Source organism: Lissotriton helveticus, chromosome 8, assembly GCF_964261635.1.
Source record: "Lissotriton helveticus chromosome 8, aLisHel1.1, whole genome shotgun sequence".
Classification (NCBI taxonomy): domain Eukaryota; kingdom Metazoa; phylum Chordata; class Amphibia; order Caudata; family Salamandridae; genus Lissotriton; species Lissotriton helveticus.
Window position 1 is genome coordinate 1,469,087,023 of NC_136069.1, and position 20,588 is coordinate 1,469,107,610.

The window sequence follows — 20,588 nt, forward strand, 5'->3', positions numbered from 1 at the left end:
TCACCCTGACTCCCAAGCCAACCTGCTAAAAAGAAGGCTCTGGACCAACTCACGCCCTCGGGCCCCTGTCAGCATGAGACCACGCTTCCGACGCCTCTCCTTTAAGCTCTGTCCAAAGCCTACCCAAAAGCCCTCCGGCTCCGAAAATCCCCATTCCAAGTCGGGCACCGAGCCAAAGGCTTCGGGATCGAAGACCAAGTCCAGCTCTGATCATCACCACTCGGCACCGAAAAGGAAATCGGAACGGAAAACACCAGCCCAAAAATCATCGGCACCGAAAATTTCTTCACAGAAACAGACTGATACAGCAAAATCACCTAAGAAGCATTGTCTCGGTGATCCGCTCGAAAAACCGGACCCGAAACAGAAGATTTTGGTCATACATCCAAAAAGTGGCCACGTTACTACCAAAGTGACTTTAAAAAGATGGGCTACTACTGAAGAGGAATGCCATATTCCATTAAAGAAGAGAACTGTTGGGACAAATCCTTCCCCTCCTCCTTCTCCACCTTTACCTTAGCCTCTGTCTGTGCCCACTTCACCTGAGCACTCACCACCATGTATACCTGACAATCAGGGTGATGGGGACAGGGATGATAATGGTGATGACAATCAACCTGCACCTATAGATGACTGGGATGATTTTATCACTGACTCACCCACAATGACCCTGACCTATACTCTACCAGGCCCTCTCCACCAGATGACAGTGTAGGATATATTTAATTGCTAGGCAGGACGGCTAATTATCATGGAGTCCAGCATGCATAAAGAATCCCTTGAAGAGGATTTCCTCTTTGAAACAATAAACAATACACAAAAATCCACATATATGTTGCCCATTCTTAAAGGAATGACCAGACCCGTAGACGATATATTTGAGGATCCCGTCAAGGCATGTATCCTTACCCCCAGGGTGGAAAAGAAATACAAACCTGCACCATCTGATCCAGTCTACATAAGAGGACAATTGCCCCTAGTCTCATTAGTTGTTTCTAATGTGCGCAAGAGGGCAAACTCCCAGACTACTGGAGACGCACCACCCACAGATAAAGAGTCAAAGCTCCTGGACGCTTCAGGGATGAGAATAGCCTCCCAGGCAGCTAACTTCAGGCGCATATCTAACACACAAGCGTTGTTAGCCAGATATGACTGTGCGCATTGGGACGAAATGGAACAACTTATCCAATTTTTACCCTAAGAACATAAATCGCAAGACCTGGAATGTGAGGGGCAACTAATTTCCAACAATCAAATTAGGTGCTCCCTAGATGCAGCTGATACATCGGCCAGAGCGGTGAACACTAGTGTCCTTTTAAGAAGGCATGCCTGGTTACGTATATCAGGATTCAAACCAAAGGTTCAAACCTATATATTAAACACACCATTCGATAAAGAACACCTATTTGAGCTGGTGGTAGATTCTTCACTTGAGAAGATGAAGAAAGATACAGAAGTGGCTAAATCAATGGGAGCCCTTCAGTCTCAACAAGGCAGTGGTTCCTTTCGACGCTCATTTTATCGAACAGGGTCCAAAACCATGTCCTCGGACACCGCATCCACATATAAGGGCAATAACCAACCCTCGGGTTCCAAGACTTACTTCAGGGGTGGTTATAGAGGAAACAACGGCAAGGACAGAGGTAGAGGTTCCAGCACACACACCTCCCCCTCTAATACAAAACAGTGACTTGCCCACAGTTCCCCCGACCACTTAACACCTGTGGGGGGAAGACTGTCACAATTTCTACCAAAGTGGCAGTCAATAACAACAGACAAGTGGCTTCTCCAAATTATCCATTCTGTTTACTACCTGGAGCCATCAACACTCCTCCAAACATTCCTCCAAAGTCACACAAACTTTCACCGGATCACCTACACCTTCTCAAACAAGAGGTACAATCCCTTATAGGAAGAGGAGCCATAGAGCCCGTACCACCAAAACATCAAAGGTCGGGCGTGTATTCCTTTTACTTCCTAATTCCAAAAAAAAGGACGGCTCTCTCAGACCAATATTAGATCTCAAAGCACTAATTTTTTGCATACAATCAGACCATTTTCACATTGTAACACTTCAAGGGGGACTACTTCTTTTGCAAAAAGACAACTTTCTGTCCACTCTGGACTTAAAGGACCCATACTTTCATCTTCCAATCCACCCAGCTCACCGCAAATTACTCAGGTTTGTGGTAGCAGGTCAACATTACCAATTCAAGGTACTTCCATTCGGAGTCACCACTGCCCCCAGAGTCTTCACAAAGTGTCTGGCGGTAGTAGCTGCTCATCTAAGAAGACACAGCATTCATGACTTCCCATTCCTGGACGATTGGCTCACCAAAGCCGGCACATATCAACAATGCCGCACGCACACTTCTGTAACCATTCAGTTACTTCACTAACTGGGGTTAGTGTGTTAAAATCACATCTTCAGCCAGCCAAAACTCAGAACTACCTAGGAGCCACCTTAGATACTCAAAGGGCTCTGGCGTTTTCCAATGCAAACAGAATTTGAAACATGCAGGCGTTGATTCTCCAGTTTCAAGCCAATCAGTCACTTCCAGCTCAAGTTTTTATGCAGCTGTTGGGAATGATGGCGTCTTGCATCATGAACGTTCCGCATGCCAGGTTGCACGTGCATTAACTTCAAGAATGCTTAGCCAGTCAGTGGAACCAGTCACAAGGTCTATTCACCGATCTAGTGTTGGTAAGCGGCCGTACTCATCGCTCTCTGCAGTGGTTGAACACACAAGATTTGTCGAAAGAATGGCCGTTCATAGACCCGGTTCCACAGATAATATTAGCAGCGGACGCGTCACTAACTGGCTTGGGAGCTCATCTCCAACAACACACAGTGCAAGGTCTGTGGACCCAACAGCAAAGGTTGCTCCACAACAATAATTTGGAGCTAATGGCAATCTTTCTAGCTCTCAAAGCCTTTCAAGGTCACCTGTCTGGCAAAACTGTCTTGTTTTGAACCGACAACATAACAGCTATGTATTACATACAGAAACTGGGGACACACACTCTCTCAAACTGTCCCGTTTAACCCAACACATCTGGAAGTGGGCTATTCACCACAATATCTATCTCCTAGCGGAACTCCTCCCAGGTGTCAACAACCAGATTGCGGACCTCCTCAGCAGGCAGAGGTATCAAATACATGAATGGGAACTTCACCTTCAAGTTCTCCACCCTTACTTTCAAGGTTGGGGAGTCCCTCACATACACCTGTTTGCAACACCCCAAAACTCAAAATGCCAAAACTTCGCCTCCAGGTATCCACACCCATTATCCAAAGGCAAAGCTCTATGGATGAACTGGTCAGGGATATTTGCTTACGCTTTTCCACCTCTCCCACGCATTCCATTAGTGGTTCAGAAACTTAGGCAAACCTCTATCACACTAATGCTAGTTGCTCCAACATGGGCACATCAACCCTGGTTCACAACCCTGTTGGAACTCTCTGTGGAACCACATCAAAAATTACATTTAACTCCTAGTCTATTAACACAGAGCCATGGAAAAATCAAACACCCAGATCCCAAACAATGAACCTCGTGATCTGGCTCCTGAAGTCATAGAGTTTGGTTATCTGAACCTTCCACCAGACTTTATGAACATTATTAAGGAGGCCAGAAGGCCTACCACAAGAGCCTGTTACGCAGCCAAATGGAAACGATTTGTGATCTATTGCAATAACAATAAGATCAACCCTCTTGATGCTTCCATACAACACATTATCTGCTACCTCTTACATTTGCAGCAGTCATCATTGGCATATTCATCCATCAGACTGCATCTCGATGCAATTGCAGCCTATCTTCAAAATAGACAACATTTATCCCTCTTTAGGGTGCCTTTAATTAAAGCATTTATGGAAGGACTAAAAAGAGTTATACCACCAAGAATTCCACCTGCCCCAGTCTGGGATCTTGATGTAGTCCTCAGAAGGTTAATGGGCCCACCATTTGAACCCATGCACAAATGTGAACTACAATTCCTTACTTGAAAAACAGCTTTCCTCATTGCAATCACTTCATTACGGAGAGTGGGCGAACTTCAGGCACTAAGCATAGAAGAACCTTTTTTCCAGCTACACAATGATAAAGTGGTTCTTGGTACCAATCCCAAATTGCTACCTAACATCTGCATTTCACATAAATCAGTTGGTTGAGTTACCTGTTCCCCCCGACCCCCCCCCCCCCCCCCCCCCCCCCCTGCAACCAGACTCTGTTGCAGAACGAGCTCTACACACATTGGATGTTAGTAGAGCACTGTTGTATTACACTGAAAGAACTAAATCTTTTTGTAAGACCAAACAACTCTTTGTCGCTTTTGCAGCACCTCACCAGGGCAGGGCAATCCTATATCCAAATCAGGTATTGCTAGGTGGATGGTTAATTGCATTCAAATTTGCAATGAAAGAGCCAAAAGGACTCTAACAATACCCCCCATTCCCCCCTCCCTTCCCCCCCGAGGCTATTTCCACTCGTAAGCTAGGGGCTACTATGGCTTTCTTAAGGAACATCCCTATTACTGACTACTGACATCTGCAAAGCTGCAACGTGGTCCTCACCACACACTTTCACCAAGCATAATTGTGTAGATGTGTTAGCCAGACAACAAGCTAATGTGGGCCAGGCAGTATTTAGGACGCTGTTTCAGACAACTCCATGAGCTACAGGATAGCAACCGCTTAGGAGCGACTGCTGTACAGTCTATGCACAAGCATGTGATCTACAGCTCACATGCCTCAAATGGAAAATGCTACTTACCCAGTATGCATCTGTTCTTGGCCATTAAACTTCCCAAGTAGGACACCCGCCAAGTGTCTTTGCACAGAAGCATGAGTACGCTACTTGCAAATTGGCATATCTGTACCAGTGGGTTCAATGTGTACACCTCGGTTGTTTTATGTATAGAGTCGTGCTGTTGCAAGCTGTGAGCAATGCAGGATGGCAGCCTTGGGATCCGAAAGTGAAGTTTATATTAATGGTGAGTGGAGAGGTGTCTCATAACTACTTGCTTGTCTGATTAACAGGGTAATCATGGGGACACGGCAGAATGACTGTCCTCTCCAGAAGATCCTGCAGCAACAAAGAAGTCTGGGACAACAGCTGTAGTTTTCACTCCATATCACACGCTTTTATTGTGGAGTGGCCTGCTGAAAGTGTCCTCTTATGTCTTTCTTAGGGAGAACATCCTCTTATTGCATCCTTCAACAGACTCCAAAAGAAGCTGGATGAGTCATAGATCACCATGCTTGCAGTGAAGGACAGGATGGTGGCCTTGAAATCTAGTGTTGCAGTTGTTGAGGTGGCCATAGAGACACTAGAATCCAGAGTTGGGAATCTCGACTCTACATTTTCAATTCAGAAGGAGACTAATAGTTCAGCAACTGACTGTGATATGTCTTTTATTGTGGCAGTTGAGGGAAGACTGGAGAACCTCAGAGTATAAGCACAGCTAATATTGAATTGTGGGGCTCGTGGGCAGAGGGATGATTAAAAATTATAAGACTCTTTCCTGAGGATTGCTTAGGGACCCATTGACACCCGCTGCCTATGAGCTTTAAATTGGCGACCAGGTTATCTTGGGGAGAAATTGAGCTGCTGTTGATTTTTCAGGGTGTTTCTCACACAACAGAGTCCTGCATTGGACTATAAAACAAGAGAGTGACTCTTATGTTTTTTCCACGTGTGCTCTGCTAAACTGCTCGACTGAGGAACAAGCAATACATCAGGGGGAGTTGGTTGACTGTGAGGACCAGGCAATTGTACTCTATCTTGTTTCTTGGGTAAAAAAAAGTCAATGTTAAAAAGGTTGAGGAAGCCACCTTTACATGAACTTGGTTACAAAGAGTTTTTACCTACTGTTTGATGTTGTTACTATATTTAGCTGTGCATTGATTGTTTTATTGCTTTGATGGCATGTCCATCAGTTCCCACCTTCTAACACAATCAAGCGCTATTCCCTGGTGTCTTTTTGATACCTCTGTGTTTCTGTTTAAGCAAGGTAACTGTGCTTTTGAGATGTTATTCTGTCCCTAAGAATACCACTGGAAAGTCTGTTTCCATTTCACAGAGTCCAAACCATGGTAAGATGTTGTTCTTGTGAATCTTGGCCTCTGCATATGTATGTGTAGGTGTTTGTTCATGGCACAAGAGTCTTCAATATGGTCTTGTAGTATTAAATATTCTTACAAACAATGCCAATAAAACAAAGGTTTTAAAATGTTTTTACTTCAAACTAATTTTGTTTTGAATACCCTTTAAGCTCACCCAAAGATGTATTTACCACGATTAAACATGCTTGTTATCTTGGCAAAACATTTTCTCCTGCCTTGTATCCTAAAGCAGTTTTTTTACATTGGAAGAAAACCAGAGATCCCTGTGTGTAATTCTTAATGATGATAATGGCTCAGGCTTTTATTTTTCTGCTTTATTTCATAGCTGCTTTATCTCATGGATGTGTTCAAAAATGGCATCAGACGGCAGAATCTTAGACTGGCTTTCCCGTTAACACTCTATGTTGCAAAGGTGGCCCAGCAGTGCTTGAACCCAGGTTAAGTATCAGGGTTTACTTTGTTTATATTCTGTTTTGTAGCTTAACTGGATTTAATGGCTACTAATTTCTGATGAATACTTCTAACCACAAATTCCTCACCTTCAGAATATCACCATTCTCCAGACTGGATTCGAAAGGTTCAAATAGAATAGCTCCTGCACTGTGGTACATGGTCATTGCGATGGCTCATTGACACATATAAGCACTACCCCAGAATGTCGATATTAATTTTTGTAATACCTGTGGACACAGATCCAAAGCTTGCTTGTTCCCACTTTTTCCTCATCAGTTGATGGCTTTTTTCCTCGAAAGATGTTCTTTTTTCCTAAAACTACAGGGTTCAAACTTAATGGAAACTGTTGCAAACAGCTGTGACAGACCACTATGAGGTATGGCTCTTGTGTTTGGGTTTAGGGCACAACTCCAATTCCAGCGAGGAATGTGCTCTTATGCATCTGCAGGTAATCAGGGAAAGCAAAGCTGTATGTCGTCCAACACCAAAAGAAGCCATAGAAGTTCCGCTCAAAGTCAAGGGCATGGACCAATTTCCGCTTTCTGAGACATTCCAGCATCAGGTCTATGTTACAGTACAAGTCTTCCAGTAAGTGCCTCTTGGCCTCGCATCCAGTCCCCCGCTGAGGAACAAATTCTGCAGCTGATCCTGATGCTGTTAGTTCAATTGGCGACATGGAAACAGATTGAGGACTTCAAAGAGGCCATGTTGTCAATCCTTGGTACTATTTCGGCTCCCTTCTGTACACCTTCGGGCCCCAAGGAGGCCTCCAGTCAGAGTACTGCAGGCAGTTCCACCCTTGGCAACCTTCTTAGCCTCCTAGTCCCGACTCCGGTTCTGCTCTACCGCGGGAGCAGACTTCCAGTCTAGCACCAAAATCCACACTGATCCCTTTGATGGCAGTGTGGAGGAAGATCTTGTCCCAATGGTTCTTTCCTTCTCCAAGTCAAACTCGCCTCGACCCGACTGAGGTCTCATCCCAAAGCTGCAGCGATGCACCTGGTCCCAGTTCAGTCAGACTCAGACAGAAACATGCCCTTACCTATGAGCCTCACCCCAGCGCTCTTACAACCTTGTGGTTCCAACTCTGATCAGAGTCCAACTGCTGTAAAATATGACAATGCTGTTGATAGGGTTATTTCGCTCCAAACTATAATGAAGACAATCTCTGATGCAGCACCCTATTCCAGAACGCCTGGTAGTTCAAGCAAGATGTACCCCAGTTAATTCCCAACACCCACCCTCTCAGAAAGTGGGTCAAAGAGAATGGAAGTATTTGGGAAACTGATGTTTTTATCAGACAGCCTAATCCTCCGGCCAGTAAACGCCAGCTGGTTGCCCAGGAGATATTGCCTTGTGGTTCCAAATCTGTTCAGAGTCAAACTGCTGTAAGATATGACAATGGAGATGATAGGTATTATTTCACTCCAAACTATGATGAAGACAATCTCTATAAGGATTTGCAGGAGACCAATGGGTTGGACACTCCTTGGAAACATGGGTTTTGTTCTCCATCTGGAACATTCGCGTAATAGTGTGCTTCTTTTGCTCTGGTGGTAAGACATGCAGCAGTGGTCATAGTGTTACAGCTTCCACACACAGAAGTCAAGACCAGTGTGTTAACATAAGTTTTGCAACCTGGACAGACTTCCTCCGACCCTTTACTGCCATTCAGTGAAGTTCTGAGTGATATATTAATGGGCACATTGTCTATGTGTTGTCCCTGTCCATTAGTGACCAGTGAACCCCTGTTAATTCCCAACACCCAACTCCCTCGGACAGAAGGTCAAAGAGAATGAAAGCTTTCGGGAAACTGATTTAACAGCCAGCCTAGTCCTCCAGCCAGTCAATGCCAGCTTGTTGCTCAGGAGATATTCCCACACTTGTAGGACATAGTTAGCGAGCTCTTACCAGAATTCCCTGAGGTATTTCTGACCAGCCATCCAGAATGTTGAGGGCATTATCCATTCTGGACTAGACACTATTGACGGCTAAGACAGAGCAGTTGACACTGGTGTGTTGTTTCTGTGTCAGGTAGGGATGAGATCCACAGGCTTCTGTGGGGACGTGCTATCCTCACTGATGGATATGCCATTTGATGGATCACTTCTATTTGAAGAGAAGGAAGATCCCACATTGGAACGTTTCAAATAAAACTGGACTACAGTGCATTCCTTAGGCTTTTTTACCCTGCAAGGCAGTACCCTTTGTGATGCTACAGTGGGATCTCAGTTGAGTCCTCGCTGTCCTCTTGTGCACAGCTGACCTCTAAAAAAGTATTCCTAGATGTAAGACTTCATATTGTCCCATGAGTGAACTGCGGGCTCTCTTGGTGAAGCCTCCTTACACCACCTTTTCCCCAGGTTAAGTAGTGTTGAGGACTCGGGCTGCCTTTTTTGTCAAAGGTCGTGATTCCTTTTTATGTTGGGCAATCCATCACTCTCCCAATGTTCTTTGCTCCGCCCACCCTTTGAAAGAGGGGAAGACTCCATCGGCTGGACTCCATGAGAGCCTTGAGCTTCATATCGATTGGGTGGATGATCAGCTTTTTGTGGTGTCTGTGCGGCTAAAAAGGGCAAAAAAAAGGTCTTTGTAAAGGTGGATATTCCTTTGCACTAAGATCTGGTATGCACTGACCATGAGGGTCTATTCCACCAGGGCTAAGGCAGTTTCCACTGCGTGGACATCAGTGTAAATGTTCATGAAACACTACTGCATTGACAGCCAGGACTAACGGAAAGGGCATTTTACCTGTTTGGTCCAGCAGGAGTTTTAAATTTGTGCATTTCCACACCCCCCACCACCTTGGCAGGCACTGCTTTGGTATCTATTTTTAAGCTGAGGAATATGTGTTTAGAAATGTTCATCAGAAGAACAAGTTACTTACCTTTGGTAAGACTCTTTCTATTGGATACTCACTTTACCGCAAATTCCTCTCTGCCCTCCCGCCTCCCCGTTCTGTGCATTAGTCACTTTTTCACTTCTAAAAAGGTACCAAACTGGAGATCAGCACACGGGTACCTCTGCATCCGAGGGTGGGGACCGAGGCAAGAAAAAAGCTGATGTTGATGACTGGTGCTTATATGCCACTCCACCGTCCCTTCCTGGGCGGAACGCAATCAGCTTGGAACCACACAGTAGTGTGCAGGAGAATGCTGTTAAAATTTTCCAGATTTAATCTGGTGCCTGGGAATTTTCTAGAGGTGAGGAATCTGCAGGTGGACAGAACGTCCACCTGAAAGTATTACTGAAGGTAAGCAACGTGTTCATTGTGTTCAGTATGTAGAACGACCTGAACTAAATGTTCTGTTTTTCCACCAATCAGATCTGAGATCTATCTTTGCTAAAATAAAATTGATAATTATTTGATTGAAGATGCTCATAAAACCTTTCAAACAAGTATATTTTCTCAAAGACCTGGCATAACAGGTTTCACTTTCCACTCATCCTCTGAACTAGCAGACTTTGAGCCATACAATCAAGGTGCAGTGATCATCCAATGCTTGTTGCTGGCCTTACGTCATGGGTTCTTACTCTTTCTAGTTGACATCTTCAGAGTTAGACTATTTGTAAAGCTCTCCTGATTTAAAAAAGACAATTAAACACAATTCTTCAGAAATATTTCTTTTAACAAAAGGTGTTCCTTTATTGGCTGCTTTGGTATTTGTGGGCTCTGCAGTACTCCTACGTTTGTTAAGGCTGAGTTCTTTCTTGTGGACACATTCCTAGTTTTCAGTACTTTATCCTTTTTTCCCCCTCTTCCTTCATCTATCCACCTCCCACATGTTCATTTGCTTAATACTGCTGTGATAATCCAGTCCGTTTGTCCACTGCAATGTGTATTTTCCAGATAATGCTTTTTCGTTGTCTTCCTCTTTCTTTTGTCCATTGCATAGGAGAGAGATATTACAGTACAAAGATACACAATCAATACTATGTTCAAAGCATTGCATCTTAATCCCCACCCCTGTTTTCATATTAATGTCAGTGTTAAAGGAATGTTGGTTAATTAATGTTATCTATCAACTAATAGTGCTTTTGTAACTCTTCCTCATCTCTTCACAGAGGATCACATGTACATAAAGATAAACAAATTCCTTCTCATGCACCAGAATTTGGACCTGCAGAAAGTACCTGATTTCCACAAGCTCTTTTTTAGCTGTGACATGGAGGTAAATATTCAGTATTTCAAATTTCTCTTCTTTTCTAAGTTGGGAACAATGAGTGTTATCCTTAGGTTCGAACTGTTCCCTCCCAGTCTGGGCAACATTTTGTTGCACTGTCTACAAGTAAAATGTTGAAAATGGACCATGCATATAACTTTGGAGCCAATTCAAGCAACCTCATCCAATGTCCGTATGATGTAAAGCTACCGCTAAAATACCTTTATTAACATACAGAACAAACACTCTTGTTTGAGCTTGACAGCAGTCAAATGGGACACACAGTGATAGTGACAGAGCACATGGGTTCCTAGCAAATTCTGAGTGCAATTTAGTTTCTATTTATCAAAATAGATTAATAGCTTTTTTTTAAACGGAATTACTGTACAACATGTAACATGCTATGCTGGCTTTCTGTATACTACTGTGCATTGGGTATGTATTGATTCAAATATTTACATTTGTTTTGGATTTTACAATTTTAGTGCCATGTAAGTGGTTTAGATAGGTTAGTAGGTGGGGAAATGAATAGCCTGTGTACCTGACACCAATCTAGATTGCAATTTAGAAAGCTGATAGTTTCAGGTCATATAACAGGTGCAAGAGGAGGCTGACCAGTGATAGGCAGTCGATCTACCAACAGTGGTAGGGAAAATGATGAAATCATATATAGAGGTACAAGTATTATATTATTTTGACATTAGTGTCATCTAATAGAACTTGGTTTTACTAGATAAACTAACACCTGACCCATCTAATTATATACTTAGCAGGCCTTTTGTCTGTGTGCTCAGGGTAACCGATCAGGGAATAGTGGTAGTCATGAATGTTAGCCAGAAGACATTTGATAGAATGGCATTATATTCAGCAAAACTAAGAGCATCCTTGATAACTCCAAAGTTCGAGCTATCGTGCAATGTAAAACATATTTTTTTTCTTGCTGCTATGTGCAAATATATTTGGGAAATAATGTGTATCTAACCCATAAAAAAATATAATTTAAACCCAGTTGCACTCTTTGTGTAGTGTTCTGTCCGGCACATGGTTCACTGTGTTAGCTATGTAGTTTTATAATCTTTTGTACCGTCTGTTTATTTTCACAGAAGGTTGTTAGTTAAATGTTATATGAGAATATCTACACAAATGATAATAATACATCAAATATATTTAATTGGGTCAAAGCAGCACCCTTCAACACGTCCTAAAGAATATAACTGTTCAGCAGTATTTTGAGCCTGATTAATTCTGTGCGTAGTGGAAAATCATCACTCACAGCCATATGATTGCTATGGAAAATCTCCAAATGCCTGAACATAAGAGTATTATATGAAGACTACCTGATTATTACATTGTGTGACCTAAAATAGAAAGATCTCACATCTAATATTGCTGAGGGGCAATATAATTATGGTAAAAAGAAAGACTGTCAAGTTGTCTTGCCACAAGCAATTTTGGATATAAGTGAGACTTTGCACTGGGAAGTTGCGATGGAACTAAGGGACAGGTATGCTTATAGCTTTGGTGCTTCCTCACATGTACCTTTTCATCCTCATACTTGAGAAAAACCTTGATACTTTTGTGACAATCCCTGAAACAAAGCATGCTTTTCTTTGTTACACAAATACACGCTTTTAAGGCTTGTGCTGATCACATTGTTACTGAAATATTTGTTCGGTAAACTGTGTCCACATAAATATTTACCTTCCATGGAACAAACTGGTCACTTAATAGAAGTAACTTTGTCTTTGATACTTCATGTTGCACTTAAATCCTGAATAATTATTTCTCCCGAAGCCGCATAATGCAATGCTCTTCAAAACTCCTGCCAAACACTCTGTACCAGTTGTCTCAATACACTATCAAAATAAAATAAAACTCCTGAGGAAAACATGCTTTTCCTTTAGAATTCACATTTATATTTGTCTTTCTTCTCTCATTTGTCACCTGCGCTGTGTACTGTTGCTTTAAGCCACACAAACATTATGTAAGCAAGCTGGCTTAGTCATTTTTAGTCATCTCTTTTAACTCCACCAAAATATTTTTATGGTATTTCTTTAACGATTTGTTAGGAGGAATACCAGTATTTGTAGACGAAAATATCTTTGTTACATCTATCAGTCCCAAAGTGATAACATTTTTGTGAGGTTAATAGATGTGTGCTGATGTTTTTACCGCATTGTGTCTAGGCTATGGTTTTCCAGTAGAATTATCTCTGCACACTCATTCATAATCCTGTGTCCTTACAAGAGTATCTGAGAAAGAAAGAAGATAGTCCAGACGGCTAATCTTTTGATATAAAAGAAATCCTGCACTTACTGGAGTGGATTTTCTTGTTTTGAACTTGAATTTGTTCCTTAATTAAAAATATGTGTATTTCCAGTTTGCGGATACAACTAAAGTATAAAAACTGTGCAGGTACAGTTAAAGTGCAGAAGCCCTGTGGCGCCCATGAAGGATGTGTACAACATTTAGAACTTTCATAATCAATTGAGGATAAAACTCTGTGAGAAGAAAAGAAAATCAACAAACATGACTAGAAAGAATTTTCTATGGAATGTATATGGTTGCTGTGGCCATAATCAGCACTGGACGGGTTGGTGAAGGGTCATCACCCCTGAGATCAAAACTTAGATCATGTCATCACCTATGTTTTTCCTTCCTGCATTCGTCTTTTCCTTTAACTAAAGATATTTTGGTGGGAAATGCACATTTTTAAGTTGGCATAGGTCTTTCATTTTTTGATAAATGCAAAAGCATCTTAAGTGCTGTATTGAAATGTGCTGTATCAACAGTAAAATGTGTCTGGATTTGCAACTTCAGTTGCTTTATTGCTGTTTTCTCCCCTGACGTATTTTATGTCGAAAACCTTAAAGGGAAAATAGAAATTATACTTGTAGCGTGTTTAAAGAAAAACCTTTAATGGAATGATTAAACTGCTAGCCAGCCAGTGGCAACAAGTTCTTTCAAGTTTTGGTGAATCCGGTCTGGGGGTATCTGGCAGTAGCTATTGCAAGTGTTGGTAAATATGGAGTGTGTTGTCAGTTACAGGATTGTTGTCAAACTTTTTTTCACAGTTATGGTAGCAGAGCACAGCTCAATGTTTTTAAGACTGAGCTCTGCAGCTACCAAAATTGCAGGTCCGGAACATATAAACATTATGGAAATTAATTTCCATTCGAAGTTATTAAAGCAAGGTCATGTCATTAAGAAGCCAGTTTAGTCATAAAGTTACTTTCAGTAAATGTTTTTGAGCTATCTTGCTTCGTACAAAGTTCTCTACAAATTTTATACGATAACATCATAACAGACTGGGCTAACGACCTGAGGGCACAAGTTATTGCATGGATGTTTGTGGACTTCAAGCTGAAGAGTACAGAAAACTAGCACTCCTGTTGACATTTTCATGTGACAGTTTGATCTATAAAGATTATCCATTGTGTCTCTTTTCTCATAAAAAAATGTTTTTGCTGCTATGTGCTGGTTCACTAGATCGGTGTAACACTGGCTGAAACAACGTTGTTGATGTGCATTTAAGGAATCATAACCTGTGTTAGATAGCTAATACTTTATCTAGATTATGCTTCATAAACGAGAACGTCTGTGTTACTAATGTAATTGCGAATAAGAGAATGCTTCAAACGTGGCAGAAACCAGTTCATTGCATTTTGATCTGTTAGATTCAGAGGTCTTCAAACTTTTGTAGGTTGAGCCCCCCCAGCTCACTTTTTTCAGCTGTTAGGCCCCCCCCCCAAAACCTGACAGAAATTTCTGGAATCTAGTACACTACATAATTGACCGCCGCGCGCATATCCTGGGCCATATCCAGCATATAGTGTCCAACATAATAAGAGTGTTTAGTTAAGTGCAGGTTTGTGAGTGGGTGTGCTGAAATGACAGATTATTACATAGCTCAAACCACCATTTTCCTAGATAAAATGTGCGCAAATAGTTTTTACTAGGATGCTTTGTTTTACACATGACATTGATTGATAACACCACCAACATAAATGTGACGGGTGTGCCTGTTTTTCGTCATAGACTGTCAATCTGTGGATGGATTTTTGAGAATGAGAAGCGAGGTGTCTGAATGCAAGGTGCAATCCCAGACACTTGAAGTAACTCAGAATGTTATTGAGGGCAGAGTAGGGTTTCAAATGTGTTAAACCATGGGTACTCACAAACTTTCTCTCGGGGGCCAAATTTATAGTGTGGTTTGTGTCCGAGGGCCGCACCGGTGGGGGCAGGGTAAGTGGGGGAGGGGGCAGGGCTAGAGAAAACAAAAAAAACTGAGGTTGAACAGAGGTCCCTGCAGCGGATGCCTTCGTCCGCTGAGCCACCGGACCAGGCATACACACATCTCTCTCCCTCCCTCTCTCTCTCTCTCTCCATCTCTCTCCCTCTCTCCCTCCCTCTCTCCCTCTGTCTCACTCAGACTGTCTCACTCCCTCTCACTCCCTCTCTCTCCCTCCCTGACTCCCTGTCTCACTCACTCCCTCTCTGTCTCTCCCTCACTCTCTCTCTGTCTCTCCCTCACTCTGTGTCTCCTTCTCTCTTGGTCTCCCTCTCTCTCTGTCTCTCTCTCTCTCCTTCCCTATCCGTTTCCCTCTCTCTCTCTCCTACCCTCATCACTCTGTCGCCCTCCTCCCTCCCTCTGTCTGTCTCCCTCTCTCTCCCTATCTCTGTCTCCCTCTCCCTTTCTCTGTCTCCCTCCCTCTCCTTGTCTCCCTCTGTCTGTCTCCCTTTCTCTGTCTCCCTCTCTGTGTCTCCCTCTGTCTTTTTCCCTCCCTCTCTCTCTGTTTCCCTCCCTCTCCCTCTCTTTTTCTCCCTCTGTCTCCCTCCCTCTCCTTCTCTTTGTCTCCCTCTTTCTGTCTCCCTTTCTCTGTCTCCCTCTCTGTCTCCCTTTCCCTCCCTCCCTCGCTCTCCCTCTGTCTGCCTCCTCTCCCTCCCTCCTTTCCCGCCCTCCCTCGCTCTCCCTCTGTCTGCCTCCCACTCCCTCCCTCCCTCGCTCTCCCTCTGTTGCCTCCCTTTCCCGCTCTCCCTCTCTCTCCCTCTGTCTGCCTCCTTTTCCCTCCCTCCCTCGCTCTCTCTCGCTCTCCCTCCCTTTCTCCCTCGCTCTCCCTCTGTCTGCCTCCTTTTCCCTTCTTCCCTCTGTCTCCCTCCCTCTACCTCCCTCTACCTCCCTCTATCACCCTCTTCATCCTCTTCATCTCATCCTGCCTGTCTGTGCCCGGGCTGAGGCAGCTTCAGGGCACACACACACCCGCACCCAAGCACTTCACAGGTCTTTAAAAGACCATTTGCATGTTAATGAGGCTTCTGTATTTCACCTCGGGGGACAGACAATCAGGAATGTGGGTTAAGGGACCATTGGCAAGCACCACAAATCAATTGCTTTAAATGTGTCAAAATGAGGCTGCAACAATATGTCCTGTTTCATGGTCTGAATGTTGTGACTTTGCCCAATTTCTGGATGATTTTGTCCTTTACGATTTTATGCTCTTGGTATGGATTCACTTCATTTCAAAGGGGGGCCGGGCTCTGTGTCAACTTTAAATGCTTCCTGTTTGCAATTGGCGCTGTTGCCATTTTTTCACGAACCATAATTTGTTTTTTTGCTCAGTCACCTAAAGCAGCGCCTCCCACGTCACCAGGGCTTCTGTGAATATCATCAGAAACCATCACAGTCCTCATTTCCTAAATTAAATGTCCTCGAAAGGCAGTTTTCGGTTTAGCAGAGGAGACTACCTGCCTCCTTGCTGAAGCTGAATGAATTAACCCCCTCCTGGGAGGGTAAACATAATAAAAGCATGGGCACTTCGTGCCTCGTCGATTTCCCCTCCCTCCTCCCTCGACTTGCCACAGGGAACAAAGGTGAAATTAGAGAGGAGTGCGCGCCCCACAGTTTGAATAGAAGGATATGCATGGAGTTTGGTTTTGGGAAATGATTTTACTGGCCTTTTGAAAAATGCATTTTTGTATGGATACCTTTTATTGATGACAAAAGTTGTCTGGCTGTCGACTATTGTAATATTTAATGAGGTTATAATGGGGACAGAGTTGGAATGTGTACTGGAGTACCAGTATTTGCCAGTATTTGCTTTACTATTTTACTAAATGTATTTTCTGACCCTAGATGGGCCCAGATCCGGTTAACAGAGTGAATCAGTGCCCTTCTCTCAGTCAATCAACTCAGCATATATTGGCAAACTTTGGGTCTGAGGCACAAACTCCAGTTGATGCAGTTATTCCCCAGTCTTAAGAATAGAAACTTGGAATACCCTGTAATGGCGTATCATTGGTATTATTGTATCTGGAGTTCTTCGGAATTCTTAAACAGTCCCTTAGTCTTTCAGAACAATAATTGGCATGGACATTAGAGTGTGTGTTGCACTAATCCTTATTTAATAGCAGACAACACTCAACATAAAGCAAATTTGGAAATAATGGGGGACTAGTATATACAAGTACTGTTGAAAATAGGATGTTCTGCAGATCGCTCATTATTAATTATATCTCAAGTTAAGAAATCTTGGGCCACATGTATGTAACTTTTTTTATGTTGCAAACGGCCTTATTCACAAAATCGGGCCTTTTGCAACCGGGAAGATAATTTTTCTATGTGCAAGGACCATTTGCGATTCAGTAACCTATCGCCAAATAGGTTAGCGATTTGGTATTAGGAAGGGGCGTATTAAGGGTGTTACTTCCTAATAGCAACTCACAGTGATATGAAGAATGTTTTGTGACAGAAATTCAGTCACAAAACATTACATTTTGGTAACCCATTCATAAACGGAAAGGGGTTCCCAGGTTACCCCTTTCCCTTTATGAATGTAAGCAAAACAGTTTTTTAAGAGCAGTTAATGCTTCCACGGACCACTGCCTACTCTTAAAAAATTAAAGAAAACTTTTCATTTTTGTTTTTGAAACGCATCCCCAGCAGGCAACCATCCCTATGTTTTTAGCGATTTTCAATGAGTCGCAAATTGAATATAAAGGAGGCAGGTAAATTACAACCCTGTTAGGAATCGCTGAATGTCAAAAAAACTTTAGGTCGTAGCTGTTTGCGTTTACCTAATAGTGATTCATAAACAATTCTCTATTAGGTCATCACAAAATGAACCCTACGTACATGTGGCCCCTTGTCTTTAGTTTAAGCCTTCTGTTCACTGGTTTATGACTTATGGCTTACTTGGTTGTGTAGCGGGTATCATTTTTTCTCATTTGAATAATCTTCATTTTGCTTTTTCACCTTAAAAATATATTTTAAGGCTTAATTGGTAATTTGTAGACATTGCAACAAATCACCCAAAACATTTGCACTGTCCAAATTCAATCAAGTACACTCATATTTAGTCATAAACAGAGCAGTCAGACATCAATCAAAGGTACATGTTTCTCACCAGAAGATCACTCACTACACTTTCCAGGGGCAGGCCTACTGAAGGGCAACTCATTCCCCTACGTTTCTGTTGTAGTGTGTCAATGTGTCACTATCTGTGTTCTGCTTATACTCATCTGCCAGCATGTATTGCAGTAAGAGGTCCCAAATGTTCTGGGTCGTGATTGGTGTAGGAATATTAAGTTATATATCTATGACTGTGTGTTACACCATACTAGATCCTTCACCCAGTCTTCGCTTCTGGATGGTCTACCCCTGCCCCAGTACATTGCCACGCACCGTTTCACCATCAGCCATGCTAGTGTAGGGACCTTCCTGTATGTTTTAGGTATGTCTCGTACAACAGTGCTAGTAACGGTATCAGGGCTAATCTCTCCCCTGTCAGGACACTAAGTTTAGCAAAGATCTTGCTCCAGTAGTGATTCACTGCCCAACCATGGTAGAAGCCCACCTGTAGGATAGTACATCTCTGGCACCTTGTATCAGTGTGAGTCCTCACTGCTGCATGGTCGCCTGGGTATTGTATACTACCCTATATTGGAATTTGTAATGCACCAGTCGGTGCCTGGCATTTGCTGATACCTTTTGAGTTTCCAGGCAGCAGTAGGCCCATGTGTCATTTTCGAGGTCCTGGCCTATGTCCCTAACCCAGCTAACTCTGACGCTAACCTGAATTTCCATGCTTGCATATCCTGCATTACCGTAACATACATCAGTTAAATTATTCAGGATGGGAGCACTTTAGCAATCAAGAGTGGCTCAGTAATTTCTAGTCACTATGTTCCACTGGTTATACCGGATATGCTCCCGAACAGAGCGGGCTAGTCGATGGTATAAATCTATATCTGATAGAGACTACTAGCTGCAGTTTCCTTAACGTAGAATTATCTTCAGGCGTGAGACTGAATCCGGAAAACGTTTCTGCCACAGCATCCCTGCGCGCCGGGGCGACGGCACCTTGTCGTCCGCGCTGGTGACGTCAGCTAGGATAGATAAGTCCCACCCCGGCGCACCTACGCCAGTTTTTTCTCTTTCCTCGTGGAATGCGGATCCGAATTACTGTCCTGGCCTGTTTTCAGGCCTTCCATTCTTTTTACACTTGGCGTTTGTTGGAGCAGTGTGCGACTGCCTTTGGTCTTCAAGACGTGTACCTCCTGTGCACTATGTCAGCGACAGACCCTTATCCGATTTGCATGTGGTGCCTGTGTGAGCACCACGACTTGGAGAGAGTTGCGACGCCTGCCAACACCTTAAGCCTAATCATGGTGGGAACGCCGGATGAAGTTTCTGTCGGCGCGCTTATCCAGGTTGGTGTCGTCCCAGCATCCGTCCCCTACCTCTGAGACGAGGAGACAACAGTTTTGTCTGCGGAATCTCCTTTAGTCGCGGCACTTTGGCCGTGGTTCACCGGCTGGTAGGTCTTTCAGTATGTCTCCGAGGCCCTGTCCTCCTTCCGCGGTGGGCGCCCACTCCCCCCAGGACAGGTGCCCCGGCTTGTCGCCTCCCTACCCGCCATTTCCCCGCGTGGAGGCGACTAGGGCCCAAATGTCAGCCTAGGCTGCGGCGCTACAGGCTTATTTGGCCCTTCCTCCACCTCCTGTGATGCCTGCGGATCCCTTGCATTGCGCGGGGATTTCCGCGGCGGCGGCTCCGGCGCCAAAGGTTTCGGCTTCAGGTCGTAGGAGAGTGCCGTCGTCGAGGTGTGGTCCTTTCGGGTCTACCCTCGTCGGCGCTTAGCGTCCCTGCCTCACCGCAAATCCCTACGGGGCTCCCTGTGGTGTCGCAGGCGATTGTTTGTCCCCGAGTCCCCCTTGATCCTCTGACCAGGCAGTTGCCTCACCAGAGGTCGAGCCGGCTCCGGTTCAGCACCGGGAGCCTTCCTCCTCGGCTCCGGTGGAGTCACGGGTGGAGGCCAGGGCCTAGGTCGTCTTCCCGAGTCCCTCTTGGCCCTCGGCGCGGGCGGCTGCCCCGTCTGAGGTGGAGCCGGCACCGTATCGTATCTGCCTCACCCCATTCCCCTGCAGAGCACGTGGTGTCAGGAGTTGGCCCGGCACCACGTGGGCTCACTCTGGCACTGGTCGGCGCTGATCAGGCGCCGATGGTGGACTCCACAGAGCTGCGCCGGGTTTTGAATTCGTCTCCTGAGGTCCCTTCTTCTCCTGAGGTCCGTCACTTGCTGGTGTGTTCCTCTCCGGAGACAGGGCACCATGTGGTTGCCTTTTCACCAGCATCTTCCAGGAACGGCTCTTCACCGTCCCCACGGCCTATATCCTCGAGCCCTTCTTTCCGTGGCTCACGGCTGGCTTTTCCACCGGCGTCTCCGCACTCCCCTGGGGCGCCTCAGGTTCCCCATTCCTCTGTGGAACCTCCTACATGTTGGGGCTGGCCGCATCTCCCTGGACTTGGGGATAGGCGGCTCAGTCTGCAACTATCACCCACAGAG

The 20,588-nt window shown here is 44.3% G+C and overlaps 1 protein-coding gene across 1 annotated transcript in view; it reads left to right on the plus strand.

The window, feature by feature from the left end:
• The window catches only part of URB1 (URB1 ribosome biogenesis factor), a 703,763-nt gene that overhangs the window by 552,867 nt on the left and 130,308 nt on the right, over positions 1-20,588 (plus strand). Inside the window, exons 32-33 of the mRNA XM_078658408.1 lie at positions 6,453-6,564; positions 10,646-10,752. Of these exons, the coding sequence (XP_078514534.1) occupies positions 6,453-6,564; positions 10,646-10,752 (219 nt within the window). The remainder of the gene's footprint in view (positions 1-6,452; positions 6,565-10,645; positions 10,753-20,588) is intronic.